At 34.4% G+C, this 14,384-nt stretch overlaps 4 protein-coding genes across 5 annotated transcripts in view; 1 reads left to right on the top strand and 3 right to left on the bottom strand.

Moving 5' to 3' along the window:
* LOC124184008 (alpha-1D adrenergic receptor) overlaps positions 1-14,384 on the top strand; it is a 134,527-nt gene that overhangs the window by 94,385 nt on the left and 25,758 nt on the right. The gene's annotated exons all lie outside the window — the stretch shown is intronic.
* Positions 1,705-3,566, bottom strand: LOC124184015. Its single transcript, XM_046573295.1, has 3 exons — positions 3,378-3,566; positions 2,743-2,798; positions 1,705-2,212 (listed from the first exon to the last, which is right to left on the bottom strand). Exons 1-3 carry the CDS (start codon positions 3,524-3,526, stop codon positions 2,097-2,099), a joined length of 321 nt encoding a protein of 106 aa, XP_046429251.1. The 5' UTR covers positions 3,527-3,566; the 3' UTR covers positions 1,705-2,096.
* LOC124184011 (suppressor protein SRP40-like) lies at positions 6,916-8,342 on the bottom strand. The gene is made up of 3 exons (XM_046573289.1): positions 8,151-8,342; positions 7,721-7,791; positions 6,916-7,433 (listed from the first exon to the last, which is right to left on the bottom strand). Exons 1-3 carry the CDS (start codon positions 8,297-8,299, stop codon positions 7,183-7,185), a joined length of 471 nt encoding a protein of 156 aa, XP_046429245.1. The 5' UTR covers positions 8,300-8,342; the 3' UTR covers positions 6,916-7,182.
* Positions 10,825-12,415, bottom strand: LOC124184013 (prostatic spermine-binding protein-like). 2 transcript variants are annotated; one of them, XM_046573291.1, is made up of 3 exons: positions 12,224-12,415; positions 11,807-11,904; positions 10,825-11,119 (listed from the first exon to the last, which is right to left on the bottom strand). In XM_046573291.1, exons 1-3 carry the CDS (start codon positions 12,367-12,369, stop codon positions 11,019-11,021), a joined length of 345 nt encoding a protein of 114 aa, XP_046429247.1. In that variant the 5' UTR covers positions 12,370-12,415; the 3' UTR covers positions 10,825-11,018. The 2 variants fall into 2 exon arrangements, with proteins under 2 accessions (XP_046429247.1, XP_046429246.1); XM_046573290.1 differs by having other exon boundaries at positions 11,807-11,907; positions 12,224-12,413.

Here is a 14,384-nt window from a genome sequence, read left to right as displayed (position 1 = left end):
ACTAGAAAATATTTTCGCCCGAACGCCAGACGATTCGAATCGAACGTCATAAGATATTGGAACAAGTGGCAAATACCAAGATAAGTAAATTCACGAGTTCGGTAAATTTCCGACACCTACTTGCTTTATTGGTACAAGTGCGCGATTTTTACGCGTGGATGTCACAGGTTCTGCGAATCTTTTATTCTTCTTAACGATTCATTTTCGCTTATGATGAAATTTACAAATATCACGTGCGATCGATATTTACGAATGATTACGTCACAATTCCCGAGGAACAGATTAATCAAAAGAATATTGGATCGTTGGTTAATTAGAAAACGAAAGATTTTTCCGCTGATACTTTTTCACGAATGGAAACAGCATTTGAAGATTACTTTCTACGTAACGTGCTCAGAGTTGAGAGATATCGATCAAATCGCGTTTTATTCGTTTCGACAGATTATCATTTTCTATCATCGATGTGAAACATTTCCAATACGTTCTGTTTTCAATTCCGAAGACAGAGGTTCTAAAAATATTACCGTCGATTTCAGTTTCGCCCAATTCTGACCAAGTTCCGTAATTTCTGATGGCTATTGTTAGCGACAGAAATTCAGGCTCAAATCCGATGACGTTCGGTTAGAGATTCCTGGATGCGAAACCTTTTAGATAAACAAAGTGCCGTGTGCCTTTATACGATTCAGATACGGTTATACGTGTTAAAGAAACACTTTATGGCCTAATATTATTCAGCGTTCATGAAAATTCATTCGGTTTGCTGAAAAGTTCGTCGAGCTTATCACATTTACCGACCGAGAGGTTTGTTGATTATTTCTACTGTATTCGTCACTAATTTACTGACAAAATTGATTCAGAAAAACACTTGAAACAAAATCTCACCTTTCAAAAAATAACATCCACGATTTGTTGGAAAGTCGGAAAGGTAACGAAGAGAAAAGATATATTTATTTACTTCATTTACTTGAAATTGCTTTAAAAAAGCTGTGTAGAATTGTGGACATAGATCTATATAAATTTTTAGAAAAATTTTCACCGAACAATTACGTTTGCTATTGTTGATTAATTTCTTGAATTTTTTTTTTTTTTTTTTTGATCCAGAGATCAGCGAGGTCCAATGACACGGTAATTGTTGAAGTTTCTTGACGAAATAATAAATCGTTATTTGTCAAGCAAAAACATGCAGAACGACTGCAATTCAATATAGCAACAAGTGGTGACTTCCTAAAAATATGCAATTGAGTAAACGCGGTTTCGATTGTATTTGAATTTGCTGTAATCGTTGCACAAGCATTAAATTTTCGCAACGGTTACAAGAAAATATATTAACAGTGATCGTAATGAGAAAGAATATTGACGGATAATAGACTTTACGGTAACGGCTATAAAACTAATTTTCATTTTGTACCTAGAACAATATTTTTCGATTGTGGTAAAAACTGAAAATAGTTAAGGACTGAGCGGTAACCGCAATTAAAAAGTTCTCTCGGTGTAACATCAAATATACCGATAATCAATTTTCGGGGTAATCGATATACATTTTGTTCTTTTACAAATAAACGCAGTTTCAGAGTGACGGAAAAATATATATACGAATCAGAAATGAACGGTTTTAAGCGCAACTGTTCACAACTTGAAACGGCATCACTTAAGGATATCGATGCTTATGGCAGGATGATGGACAATAACTTCGAATAGACGTAATTATAACGATGCGGAAATATTTATTCGTGATTAATAAACAATTACATACATTATACCACTGACTCGCAGTGGAAAATTATCGGAATAATTACATTTGAAATTGCTTCGCCTTGAGTGAAACTTCATTTAAAATTCGAAACTTTGGTCGCTGCAGCTTTGACTGCTCGTATTTTGCGTTCGTTATTAATCGTGTGGAACAAATTCAGAACTCAAAGATTCAGTTCAGTCAAAAAAACTCGACTGAAAGTCGACGTCTTGTAAACGGACCTGAGTCTTATCGTGATTGGGAGTTTGACGGAGAATTTTGGGCCACTCCAGACTGAGAATTACTGATTGATTGATCTCTGGATTCCGATGATGTAGAATCGCTTTCAGATGCGCCGGAAAAGCTACTATTTTTGGGAACCGGAGCTTGTCCCAGAGTTGTTGTCAACTTCGGGATTGCTGTCGCTTCCGCTTCCGGTACTTTTCAAAGATGCGCCGTCATCGGTGGAAGATGAAGAGTTTACTGGAAAAAGGAGAAATCTCGTTAACGAAATACTAACGAAATTATTGTATGTATTGAAAAGACCGCCCGAAGATGCAGCTTTTGTAATTTTTTCTACCCAAAATCTGAATCTCGCGACACAAAGTTTAGAAAGTGACGATGTCAGACCAGACCGACACCTTCAAGACAATAAATTTCGATTCGGATTTTGAGCACGATTTTAGAAAGAAGAAAAAACCCGGATATCTCAGAGCTCAAAATTGTTCCGAAATGTCTTCATTTGACTGTGGATTTGTGAAAATAAGCAGGATCAACAGAGCCACGCATAATTCAAGGTAGAAAAACCGAAATTGGTATGAATATTTAATATTTTCCGAACACTCTAAAGGCTTCCAATTTCTGACGATAAGTTTCTGATCACCGAATCGGACGAATTATCCGTTATTCCGTTGCTCTTGCTTGTCTTGGGAAGTGCGGGACTACGAACTGAGATTAGTTAGCCTTTCCATGAAAGAATCGAGAAGCAGTTGAATTCAAACTAATGGACTCACATGCTGGGGTAAGTATAGTTGCATTGACAGCTGCGCTCCCCGTCGAAGTGTTTGACCTAAAATTATTGACAAATAAGAAACTACACATTTTTGCATGTCTCTTCAAACATCGAATCCAATATGAATTGAAAAATTCGCAAATTATTGATCAAATTTTTGCTGGCAAAAAATTTTTATAATACGTGATATCGAAATCAGTTCTGACTATTTATTTTATCAACATTTTCGTACCAGACTCAAGAAAAAAAAAATTAACACATAATATTTAGACGAAAATTTCGATTTTTTTGTAATATCTATAGCTTATCTAAAAAATACTACACAGTTTTCCTGATTTCTTCCATGAATCTTGGTGTTTGAGAACGTAGAATTTACGAATAATATCATAATCATATTAGAAACCATGTTCCTAAAATATGTACATAAAATCACGATTGTATTCGTAAATTCTATTCGCAGAGGAGAAAAAAAAAAAAAAATTCTTCCGTTGAGCTGTGTAATGACAATAACGAATGAGCGCGACGTTGCAGATTATTGTACGGAAGAACCTGGAAGATTTCATTGTAAGAAATTAAACTTTTTCAACAGCCAAATGTTGATCGGCGCAGAGTAGAATTTAATCAAATATTACTCACTCTTCCGAACTTTTTATGCTTTTTTCAAGTTCCTCGACTTCGGACTCGAGCTGTGCTATAAATTCTTTGGTCAAAACACGCGATGACTGTTCTGCCAGAGCCTGGTAGCTGACGGCCAAAAGTGCCAAAATAACGATGAACTTCGCCATGTTCAATTTCCTGGAATGAAATTGGAATTGATTAACGCGCACGATGATCCGCGATTTTTATACTTCGGCACATAATCACTGTTGCGTGAATTAACAGATGTCTGAAATTTCGCATATTGTCGAAATATTTCCATTCCCAGTCGTTACGTAATCGTCGAATTTATCGATCGTCGTCATTATTCTAAATCCGAGTCGTTTTCCGAGTCGCCAATGCTGAGAAGTGAAAAATCAAATTCCCGACGCGATCGAATAAGGTTTTTTAATATTCTTTAATTCGTCGGGTACCAATTCTGTGTTTGAATCATTCAAATTCAAGTTGACTGATCCAAAAGGTCGAAACTGCGCACAATTTATGATTTGAATTTTTTGCGGCGACTTAACGCGATTTTTTTTCTAACCTTGTAGTTTTCCCGTACAGACAGTTCGAAATTTGAAAACACAGCAAAACTTGAAACTGATAGCGATGAAAATCAGTGCATGACAACTTTCGTACGTTTTAGATTTTCAGAATTCAGTTTCAGGTTCAGGATTACCAACATTGAAAACGTGTAATCAGTGATTTTCATGGAGTTCGGGAGAGTTTTGAAAACATCGAGTCGTGAGTTTGTTTCGGATATTCCAAGTTTGAAAAATTTAAACGCGGTTTCGAAATATGTGATCCAAAGAATACTGGAATAACGACTTTTGTATGGCTCAGACACACTTACAAAATTCTCAATTATTGCCGTTTTCAATTTTGCAGTTCAAGTTTCGTAAAACGACCAGACCAGTCTAAATATCTCGCTCAAACTGTTGCCAAATATTGTTCGTCAAGCAATTGGCATATCATTCAATTCTCGTTTTCATCCGAAGGTTCAATATTTTCTAGATAAATGAAGGGTAATAAAAAACATTTCGACCAGTAAGTTTAATGCTTCCGTCAGCTTGAGGAATCGGGTTATGTAATTTATTTTTTTCACGTTCAATCAATCGTGATGAAATACAAATCGATACTGACGTTCGTCGGGTCACAAGCCTCATTAAATATTGAAACAAGTGGTAGTTTAATACCGAAGAAAAGTAAATTCAAGTGTTCGCGAACTTCCAACAACCGCTAACTTTATTTGCTCAAAACTGGGCACTGACGTCACGAAATTTCCGAATTGTTTGCTTTTCTTACATATTCATTTTACTCTTTACAAAATTCGTAAAGAACACGTGTAATATTTCCAGAAAACTACGTCGCTATTTTCGGATCGACGGAAAAATGAGATGAGAATATTCGTTCTTCGGTAAATTAGGTGACTGAAATTTTGTTGGATCGATTCATTCCGTACATGAATTAAGACACGTTTTTTAAGTGATAGTCTGCGCAGTATTGAGTAAAAAAATTGAACAATTTCAGCCAAGTCAAATTTGAAGATCCCAATTGGTGTCGTTTTCTTTCAGTCATGTGAAATCTTTTCCAACATATTATATTTTCAATCCAAAAGCAAAAATACTAGAAATATTATATCAAAGCCGGTTTCATTCAATTCTGTCAAAATTTTTTTGTGATTTCTGATCACTGTACTTACTTATAGAAATTCAAACTTGCCTTCTGACGCATCGGTGAAATTTAGGCGTGTTTTGGAAATTTCGAGCGAAGCATTTCTTCTGCCTATTCCAAGTTTCAACAACTTACACTTATAATTCAAACTGACCGCTCCAAAAATACTGAAATAGCGATTTTTGTATAATCGAGACACAGTAGTAAAAAATGTTGATACTTTGTCATATCCAATTTTGCAATCGGAATGTGAAAAACTCGAGTTTCCATCCAGGATCGAATGAAGATATTTTTTACTCTGTGTTCTCATCCTAGAGTTATACATTTTTTTATTTTGTTTTTTTTTTGTTCTTTGCATAAGTAGCTGAACGAAAATCTTTTTCGATCAATGAGTATTACATTTTAATCATTTTAGCTTGGAATAAGTTGTGTAATTTCTTTCTCGCGATCAATCAAGCGTGACGAAATAAAAATCGTTGCTCACTTTGGTCTTTAACAAAACAAGATGCATGAAAAAAAATCATTTTCTAGATTGAGGAAAGACGATTTGAATCTAACGTTGTCAAATATTGTAACAAGCGGCAATTGGTATAGAAGAAAAGTTTGATATTGTATCTGCGCTAATAAATTTTCAACGCCCGATTACTTCACTGATCTATGTGCCGATGTCAGACATTCTGCGAAGCGTTTGCTTTTCTTATCGATTAATTTCCACTTTCGTTTCACAGCTTTACAAAAAATTACACGCTCGACCGATATTTGTGAAGAATTGCGTGGCAGTTTTTGGGATTAGTGTAAAATGGCAGAGCCATTTAACCGTCAGCGAATTAGGAATGTTTACCATTCTTGGTCAAAGTAGCTCAGATTCAAGTAAGTACAAAAAGCATTAGAAGACGTTGGAAATTTTCTTAACTAACTCGACATTACTTTCCACGATCTTGTGGAGAGTGATTCAAATAGTTAAAAAATATGTGGCTAAAATTTCCGGAAAAAATTCTAAACTTTCGAAAATGACCTGCATTTTGTTTCGTCTCGATTAGTTGAGTTGGAGCTAAACGATATAAAAAAGAAAAAAAAAAACGAAAAGAATATTTTCTCGTTAAGTATGCAAGTTTTTTGCCACCCGCTTAACAAGGGATTGCGTACCTGCTAATTAAAAATGAGATCCAGGTCTATACTCTCAGATGAATCGAATTGATTGATTCTTTGTGTGTGTGTGAATGAATCGAAAACTATTTCACCAATTTTGAAAATTTTTTCTCCAGTGGATATCTTACATTTGGAGAGTCAGGATTAAGTGTAGCTATTTTTTTGATTTTATAAAACGAGAATGAACAGGAGATAGTAAAATCAGGTTTCCGGAAAAGGCGGAGGCTTGAATGTTGCGTGCTCAGAATGACGATCAGTCTTTACTTGAATTTTCTACATTTTGTCGCTTCTACATTTCGAAATTTCTTCATTTCAAATTTTTGCATTGATAAATTCTATGGAATTTTTTTTCCAGTTCTTCAAAAATCAATATTGCGATTAGTTTAAACGCATATTAACAAACCACGTGGTTCTGTAAATGCATAAAAATATGTTGAAAGACACGTTTGAAGGTACGCAATACCGAATTTTTTGTATGCAAATCGAAAATCGAGACATTAACACAATGCTTCGTAAGAAAGAAACGCAGATTTCCATCGAATCGTTTACCCCTGTTTGTATGTAATTACGTGAAGAAAAACGAGCATGGAAAATCAGGTATTAATTGTAGTTAAACATCACATAGCAAAACGGTTTAAACCTTAGAACACCATCACTTAAGAACATCGGTGGTGTGGCAGATGTGTAATAATTTTCAATAGACACACAACGGTGCAGATGCAAACGAAGAAGTTTTATTCATAAATCGTAAACAATCGCACATATTATATTAACTGCTACGCACTGAAAAATTACGAGAATAATTTTACTTGAAATCTCTTCGCTTCGGGCGAAACTTCATCATTTGAAACTTTGAATTTGTTCACTCCAGCTTCGACTGGCATCGATGGTTCTGAAAAAATTCAAAACATGGAGATTCGGATCATGATACGAAAACTTGGCTGAAAACCGTCCTCTGTTCGGGATCGGAGTGTTGATTCTATTGGGATTGGGATTGGGTTTGGAATTGAGAATTAGACTTTAATGAAGTTTCGGAGTTCGTCTTGGAACTAGTGCCTGATTGATTTTCGGTCTTAGATGCTGTAGATTGATCATTAGACGTATCGGAAGAGCTACTCTTCGCGGAATCGGAGATCTTTGCTGAGTTGGAGTCAACGTTGGAATCGCTGACATTATCGCTTGCGGTATTTTTTTCAGATTCGCTTTCACTGCCTGCGGACGAGGAGTCGGCTGTAAAAATGGAAATATCAGTGATATGCTTGTGATGTGCAAGATTCTAATGCCATCAAAAACCAGCATTAAGCACCGCCGGAAAATGAAGCTTCAGTTATTTTTTGCATCGGTTAAATAGTCTGTACATTTTTTTGTCGTTATGTTAAGCCACTGATTTTAAGCACGATTTAAGAAACGAAAAACCATTCGAGATGTTTCAAAGTTGAAATTGAGGTAAAAACAATTACTGGGAAAAAATGAATATCGAAATAAGTGTTGATTAGAAGTTGAATTTATTGGCTTACATGTTCCTGTCAGTGTAACTTCATTGGCACTCGATGTTTCTGAAGTTTTCAATTCATCGGCAGCATGATGCCTGTGATTATTGAAAAACTCGGGATTAGGTTTTTTTTTTTTTTTTTTTCGCTCTAGACCTTCGATCATGAAATATAATCCACGATAGAAAATTTTCGTAATATTGCGACGGTTGCTTTTTCTCATCTTCCTCATTGCATGTTGATATTTTAAATTGAATAAGAAAATAAAGGAATATTTGTCGAAAATATTTTCTAACACGTCACATTGATTTGGAGAATAGATTTTTAGGAAAAAAAAAATGAATAATTATAATATCACGGATCATATTGCAGGTTTCGGTATAAAAAAAATTCAATTTTTATTTGAAAACCATGTGTTGATGGGATAAAAAATAAACTTTGTTGAATATCATCTCACTTTGCCGCTTTTTTTACCGCTTTTTCAATCTTCTTGATAGCGGACGTGATTTTAGCCTCGAACTTTGACCACCAATTTTTAGACGTCGGTTTGGCCATCACCTGAGTACTGATGGCCAAAACTGCCAAAAGTATGACGAACTTTGCCATGCTCGATTTCTCGAAATCAATTCCGAACTGATTTTAGCGAGCGATGATCACTGACTTTTATACTTCGGCGTATAATCAGTGTTGTGTGAATGAACAGATGGTCTGTAAAAAATTACGCCGCTTGAGAAGAATTATATTTTTATGCTATAACGTGACCCTGAGAAATTAATCGATTATCGTTATTATTACACATCCAAAGAGGGAGTGAGAAAAGAAAATTTCTCTTTCATTACCAATCTTGTGGTTGGATCGTTCGATCTGAATATGGCTGCCCCGAAATGTGATTTGAGGTGATTAAATTTGCACACAAATTATAATAAAAGTTTTTCTGCGGTTGTTGATTCTGAGCTTTTTTCGAACCCTTTGCTCTTTATTAAAAAATACTTGAAATTTTGAACGTTGAGTGAAATTTATAACTGGTCACGTGAAAAAAAAAACGACTGGATACGGATGCTGAGTTTTTTTACTTACGACCTTATAACATTGATTCATCCATTTTTCAATTTCAACGTTTTTGAATTTATTCTCATTTTTTTCCCATAAACAAAAGGGGAAAAAATATACCATTTAACACGCGATATTTGAAAAACACAAATCGGTACAAAAATGTGAATAACTTTAGGAGGAAAAAATTTCTGATGATTACTTTCAATGGGATTGTTATTTTTCTGCCATTTTCAGAATGTGCAGAGTTTTCCCTACTAAAAATGATCGCTTGTTAAATTATAAAACGTTATAACTGAAATTCACGTGCAATTTATTGCATGATTTATTTTGTAAATCCCGATAAAATGTATAAAAAATTTACATAATAAATTAAAATTTAAACACAAACCATCAGTTATACTAGATCGAAAATAAGGAACTATATGAATTTTGATCCAGTATATCTGATGATTCGTGCTTTTTGTAATTTGTTACATGATTTTTTACAAACTTGTGAATTTTAGTCATAACGTTTTATAATTTAACACATAATTATTTTCGGTAGGGTTCTCAAGAATGAAACAAATTTTCGGGGTGTTATCAAACTTTGATGAAGGAATGAATTCGCTGACGTGTTTTTTTCACGATCAATCGAGCGTGATGAAATGCAAACAAATGCAGCGTTGAGAAATTATTCACCTGGTACACGCGAAAAACTGTCAGAGTCGAATTTGGTCAAATATTCCAACAACTGATGGCAGTTATCAAGGAAAAGTGAATTCGCGTGGCTCGTTAAACTTCATCTGTTCCCGAATTCTTTATTAACACAAGTGCGCAATTTTTTTTCCGCCTTGATAAAATCACATGATCTGCAAATTGTTTGTTTTTAGCCAGTTCACCGCGGTTTTGAATTTTTCTTTCTTTTTTTTCGAAAGAATGCGTGAAATTGACATCCACGAAAATCTCGTTCTAAATTTTCCGTCAAATCGAGATCTTACTTTGCGTAATACGTCCGAAAAAAACGACAGTTATCGACACATGAAGTATTTCGATACAAAGACTCCAAAGAATAGCCGAAACGCGAAAATGTATTCGCGCTAAATTCAACGTCATTTCAAGAATGGTGAGAGTTTGGAAAAATGCGACACTGGAAATTGGCGCTAAGATTTTTTTTCTTCTTCCCCCACATTACAGTCATTTTTCGAAACACTTGGATCCATAGAATTGACATTCTTCAGTTACGCAACTCGAAGGATAAAATAATTTTTCAACACTCTTCTGGACAATAGAATCTCGGTCACAGATTTGAAACGAAGCATCGATAACCAATTTTTGTTTGCAATTCCGGTATTTTTTATTTTCACGTTTCTAGAAATACTTTTGCAGCTTACGTATATAGTATGTACTTAGCTACATATTATTTTAATAAAATTCCCAACGAACATCAAGTTATGTAAAATATAAACTACAAAAAAAAAAATACAAAAGTAGAAATGCAAAGTTATATTAGAAACGTGATAAATATCGATACGTGATCAAAGATTTACAAAAATCACAAAGAAACAAACAAATCAAATAAATATCTTCTTTTTCTTCAAGTCTATAGCAATTTACAGGTATTTTTAATACTCCCGAGTTTTACAGGCTGCGTACAGCTAATAAACCATCTTGTATATACACATGAGTGGTTGTTGTAACTATTTTTGGATAAATTCAAAATTCATGTGTATAAAAATTATGCAAGTATCACGAAAAAACTAGGCTCACATTTTCTCTTTCATTATAAAGCTTGACTTTATGGTAAAATATACGGACACCGAGTGGCGCAAATAGTTCTTCAATCTCTTAACTGATAAGTGAGATTACGCGTTCAGTAATGTCAGGAAAATTTTTTGAAAAATCAAAATTACTCGCAGGGCTTGAGCTGGCAATGAAATAATTCCTAGATAAATTTTCTACCATAATTAACCGAATAAATATACGCACCGTTAAACTTTTTATGATATTCAAAAACTTCTCAGCTGAAATATTATTCACCCTTTCGTCTAATTTTCATGGGATAAGGTGCGTAATTAAATGCAGTTCGGAATATACTGGGATTTATATGATGCAATGAATATTTATTAGCAACATAATTTTACGTTACATTTGGTTAGGCGTTGTAAAATAATCGAAACCGTAGTAATTAAAGTTCCATCTGTAATTGGGGCGAGACGTCGTAATTCCAGAAACTTCCAATTCGGTCTCTGCTTCCATATTTATGCCTTTTCGTTATTAAAAGGGGAATTTTTGATTACTCGCTGCTGCTGCTATCATCATCGTCGTCAACGACAGTGTCTCCCGTATTTTCCTCTTGTATTACGTCATTCTCGGCATCGTTTTCGTCAGCGTCATCTGCAACGTCATTTTTTACTTCAAATTCAGTGACGGTATTTTTTCCATTCGTCACATTTTTTTTTTTTTCAATTTAGTTAAAATGAATCATCAATTTTTTACGGTAAATCGAATTTCAATTTCGAGGATTGAAAGATCATCTTTGCAAATTTAAATTCAATCAGGATTCAGCCGTTTTTGAGGCATCAAGGGCACTGAAAAAAGATCCCATCGAGCGGAATGGTTAACCCTTAATTATCAATAATCGTGCATTCTTATTATTTCAACCCAATGAACAATAAATTCAACAATGAAGCAAACAAAACCGAATCGAATCTAACGATTGGTTGTGGGGTTTAAATACCGATTTCAAAAATTCGTTTCTCATCTCTGATCCGATAGTTATCGGTGTAGATACTTGTAAAACAAAGCGTTGGGGATAAATGCGAATAGTTTAACCAAGGTGTAAACTGTCTAGGAAATTTTCCAGAATATAATCAAGAAAAATATGACCCTTAAAAATATCGGAACTGCAATAGAAATTTTTCTAGTAATATTTCTGCTTCGGTCATCAAATAAACGGAATATCGACGACACAAATTTTTATTGTTGTGGTTCAGCGAGTCCAACTAGAAATGATTTTCTGGCGACATGAAATGACCATAAAATTCTCGCAACAGTTCGATTGAATTAATCTACAAGTCTTACCTGATCTAGTCTGATCATCCACTTCATTCCCGTCATCTGCGGCATCATTTGCGTCGTCATCTTGTGCGTTTGTGTTCTCAGCTTGATTCTCGCCCTGGCTTCTGAAACGAAAGAACATCAGTCAACTTCAATCAAATTTTTCAATTATAAACATTACTGAATAATAAAACTCGAAGAACAGACTAAAAACAAAAAAAAAATCACGTAGAAACTTTTCGACATATATTATCATCGGTGTGTTGCGTGTGATCAAAGCTTCAAAAAAAAAAAAAAAAATTAAAAATCTGGTACAAAAACTTCGTCGTCATTTTATCCATCGATAAAGTGTGAAGTACAATAACGCTAGTTTTGAAAACGAAAGATAATTTTCAATCCAACGATAATTCGGGGATGTTTCCAGTTTTGCATGTTACTCACGCTTCTTTCAAGGCTTTGAACATACTCCCGACTCCAAAGCCCGACTGTACACTTCCGGCATTACTTCCGGTGGCACGATTTTCTTCAGCCAAAACGCTGAGGCTGATGCAGGCCACAAGTGCCAAGACAATGATGAGCTTCGCCATGTTGTAGTTACTCTGATTTTGATTCAGAACTGATATCCATTACCGATATTCAATGGCTTTTTATACTTCCGCCGAATAACGGTTGAAACGTGTGAATGCATCTGTTTCAATATATTCCGAAACCTTGGGCCCGAAATACCGCTTCCAAGTTCTTTGTTTGCAGAATTACTCGAAAACACGGAAATATTTGACCAGCTTTGTTGTCGGTCTCTTATCGTTAGCTTTGAACAGCGTCATTGTAAAAACACCCGATATATTCAAATCCCACGCGAAATTCAAACCTTAATTGTAAGTGATAAATTTACGTAATATTGTTTCGCATGGCAGATTTTTTCAATTCATATTATACGCGTGGCAGTTTTTCTTTTCGCTAAGCTCGACATATTTTTGTCGACAATTTTGACAATACGAGTATAAAGAAGTCGTCAAGTCAATGATCCTGAAAGACATTTGGAGGAAAATCAAAAATAAAATTGTTTTTAACGTTGGTTTTTTCCGTTCACGTCAAAAAAAAAAAAAAATATATTTTAAATTACGCTTTCCAAACTTCATGGAATGATTTTTACATAATCTTCCAACATTCCGCGATGATTCGGAATTGTTTACCATACAAATGAAGTTGAAATTCAGGGAAAAAAAATGTTCCAGATGAAACCGAGCTCAATCTGTATGAAAATTAGATAATCTAAGCATTTCCAAAATCTCCTACGGAATCTTTGAAATTCACATGACACCTTATAACTGCTCTGCACCTATTCTCATGGATATACCAAGTTCAATAATTGTACTATTACATCATGCTTTGTTGTCCATTAAAAAATGCCATTTAGTCGTGACAATAAAAATTTTGGAATTCCGCGTGCATTAAAGGGTTCAAAATGACTTTTTTCCTGCGACGAAAATTTATAGAAATAATGTTTAGGTTAGCCAGAATTTGGCTATATTTTTGACTATATTTATATTCGCGTCCAACTTGAGCATTATCGAATTAGGCTCGCCTTGACGGAATTAATTAAACAAGTTATTTTGTTCACGGGTAATCAGGCGTAATAAAAGACCGATGGCAGCGATTCTAAAGCCCGAATATTATGTAAAACGTTAATGTTTAACACCTGAACACATTGCGTGTGGAAGAGTGAATAAAAAAATCATTTGTTCTGCTTGGCGCGCAATTATTGAATGATACGTTCAGCGACGAATTAAATTTAGCTATAACAAAATGCAATTCTTCAAATATATACATTTACAACAGAATTTTGACACTCATGACTTCGTGTAAAATTTTGCTTCAGCGTGGAAATTTTGAGTTCTCGCAAATTGTCAACAAATTTGCTAACAATATTTTTAGCATAACGAGCAACGAATTTGAACGATTTTTTTTTTGTTGCTCAAATAATAGACAGAATTTATAATCCAAGCGATAAAATGATCCCAAAGCACCGAAAATCAATTATATCAACAAGTGCGGAATTTTTAAAAACGAAACTTACGTAGTTAATCAATATTCAATTTCAGCCGCTAATATGCATGTAATTTACACAAGTGGAACAATTTTCAACGTATCTCATAAGCGAATTATCATTATTGACTAATTTAGTTCGGTGCGCGATTACGAAAGAAATACGAACAAAAATGTTATCACGCGATAAGAAGAAAACGGAACAAAAAAAAAAAAAGAAAAGGTAGGAAATAACTACATGCAATTTTCAATATCACACGAAACGTTCTTACTGTCGCATAATTTCGTGAAACAATTTTAGAACTACAACGCAAAATATACTGTTTGTGAGAAATATCAGAGATATGAACGAAAAGAAAATGCCAGTCGATTATTTTTAATCACAGTGACGAAGTAGCTTTTCGTAAAAATGAGGAAATGAAATGGGATGTAAAAAGTCAATTGGTACACATGTGGTTGGAAATTGATAATTGTGATATATTCTTTAATGGATTCGAACATCAAACATCCAACAATAATAATCAAATATAGATTCAAATGGCTGTCGACGTATGTC

This window comes from Neodiprion fabricii, chromosome 5 (assembly GCF_021155785.1).
Source record: "Neodiprion fabricii isolate iyNeoFabr1 chromosome 5, iyNeoFabr1.1, whole genome shotgun sequence".
In the NCBI taxonomy this organism is placed as follows: Eukaryota; Metazoa; Arthropoda; class Insecta; order Hymenoptera; family Diprionidae; genus Neodiprion; species Neodiprion fabricii.
Note: the sequence above shows the minus strand (reverse complement) of the source record. Positions and strands in the feature narration are given on the sequence as shown.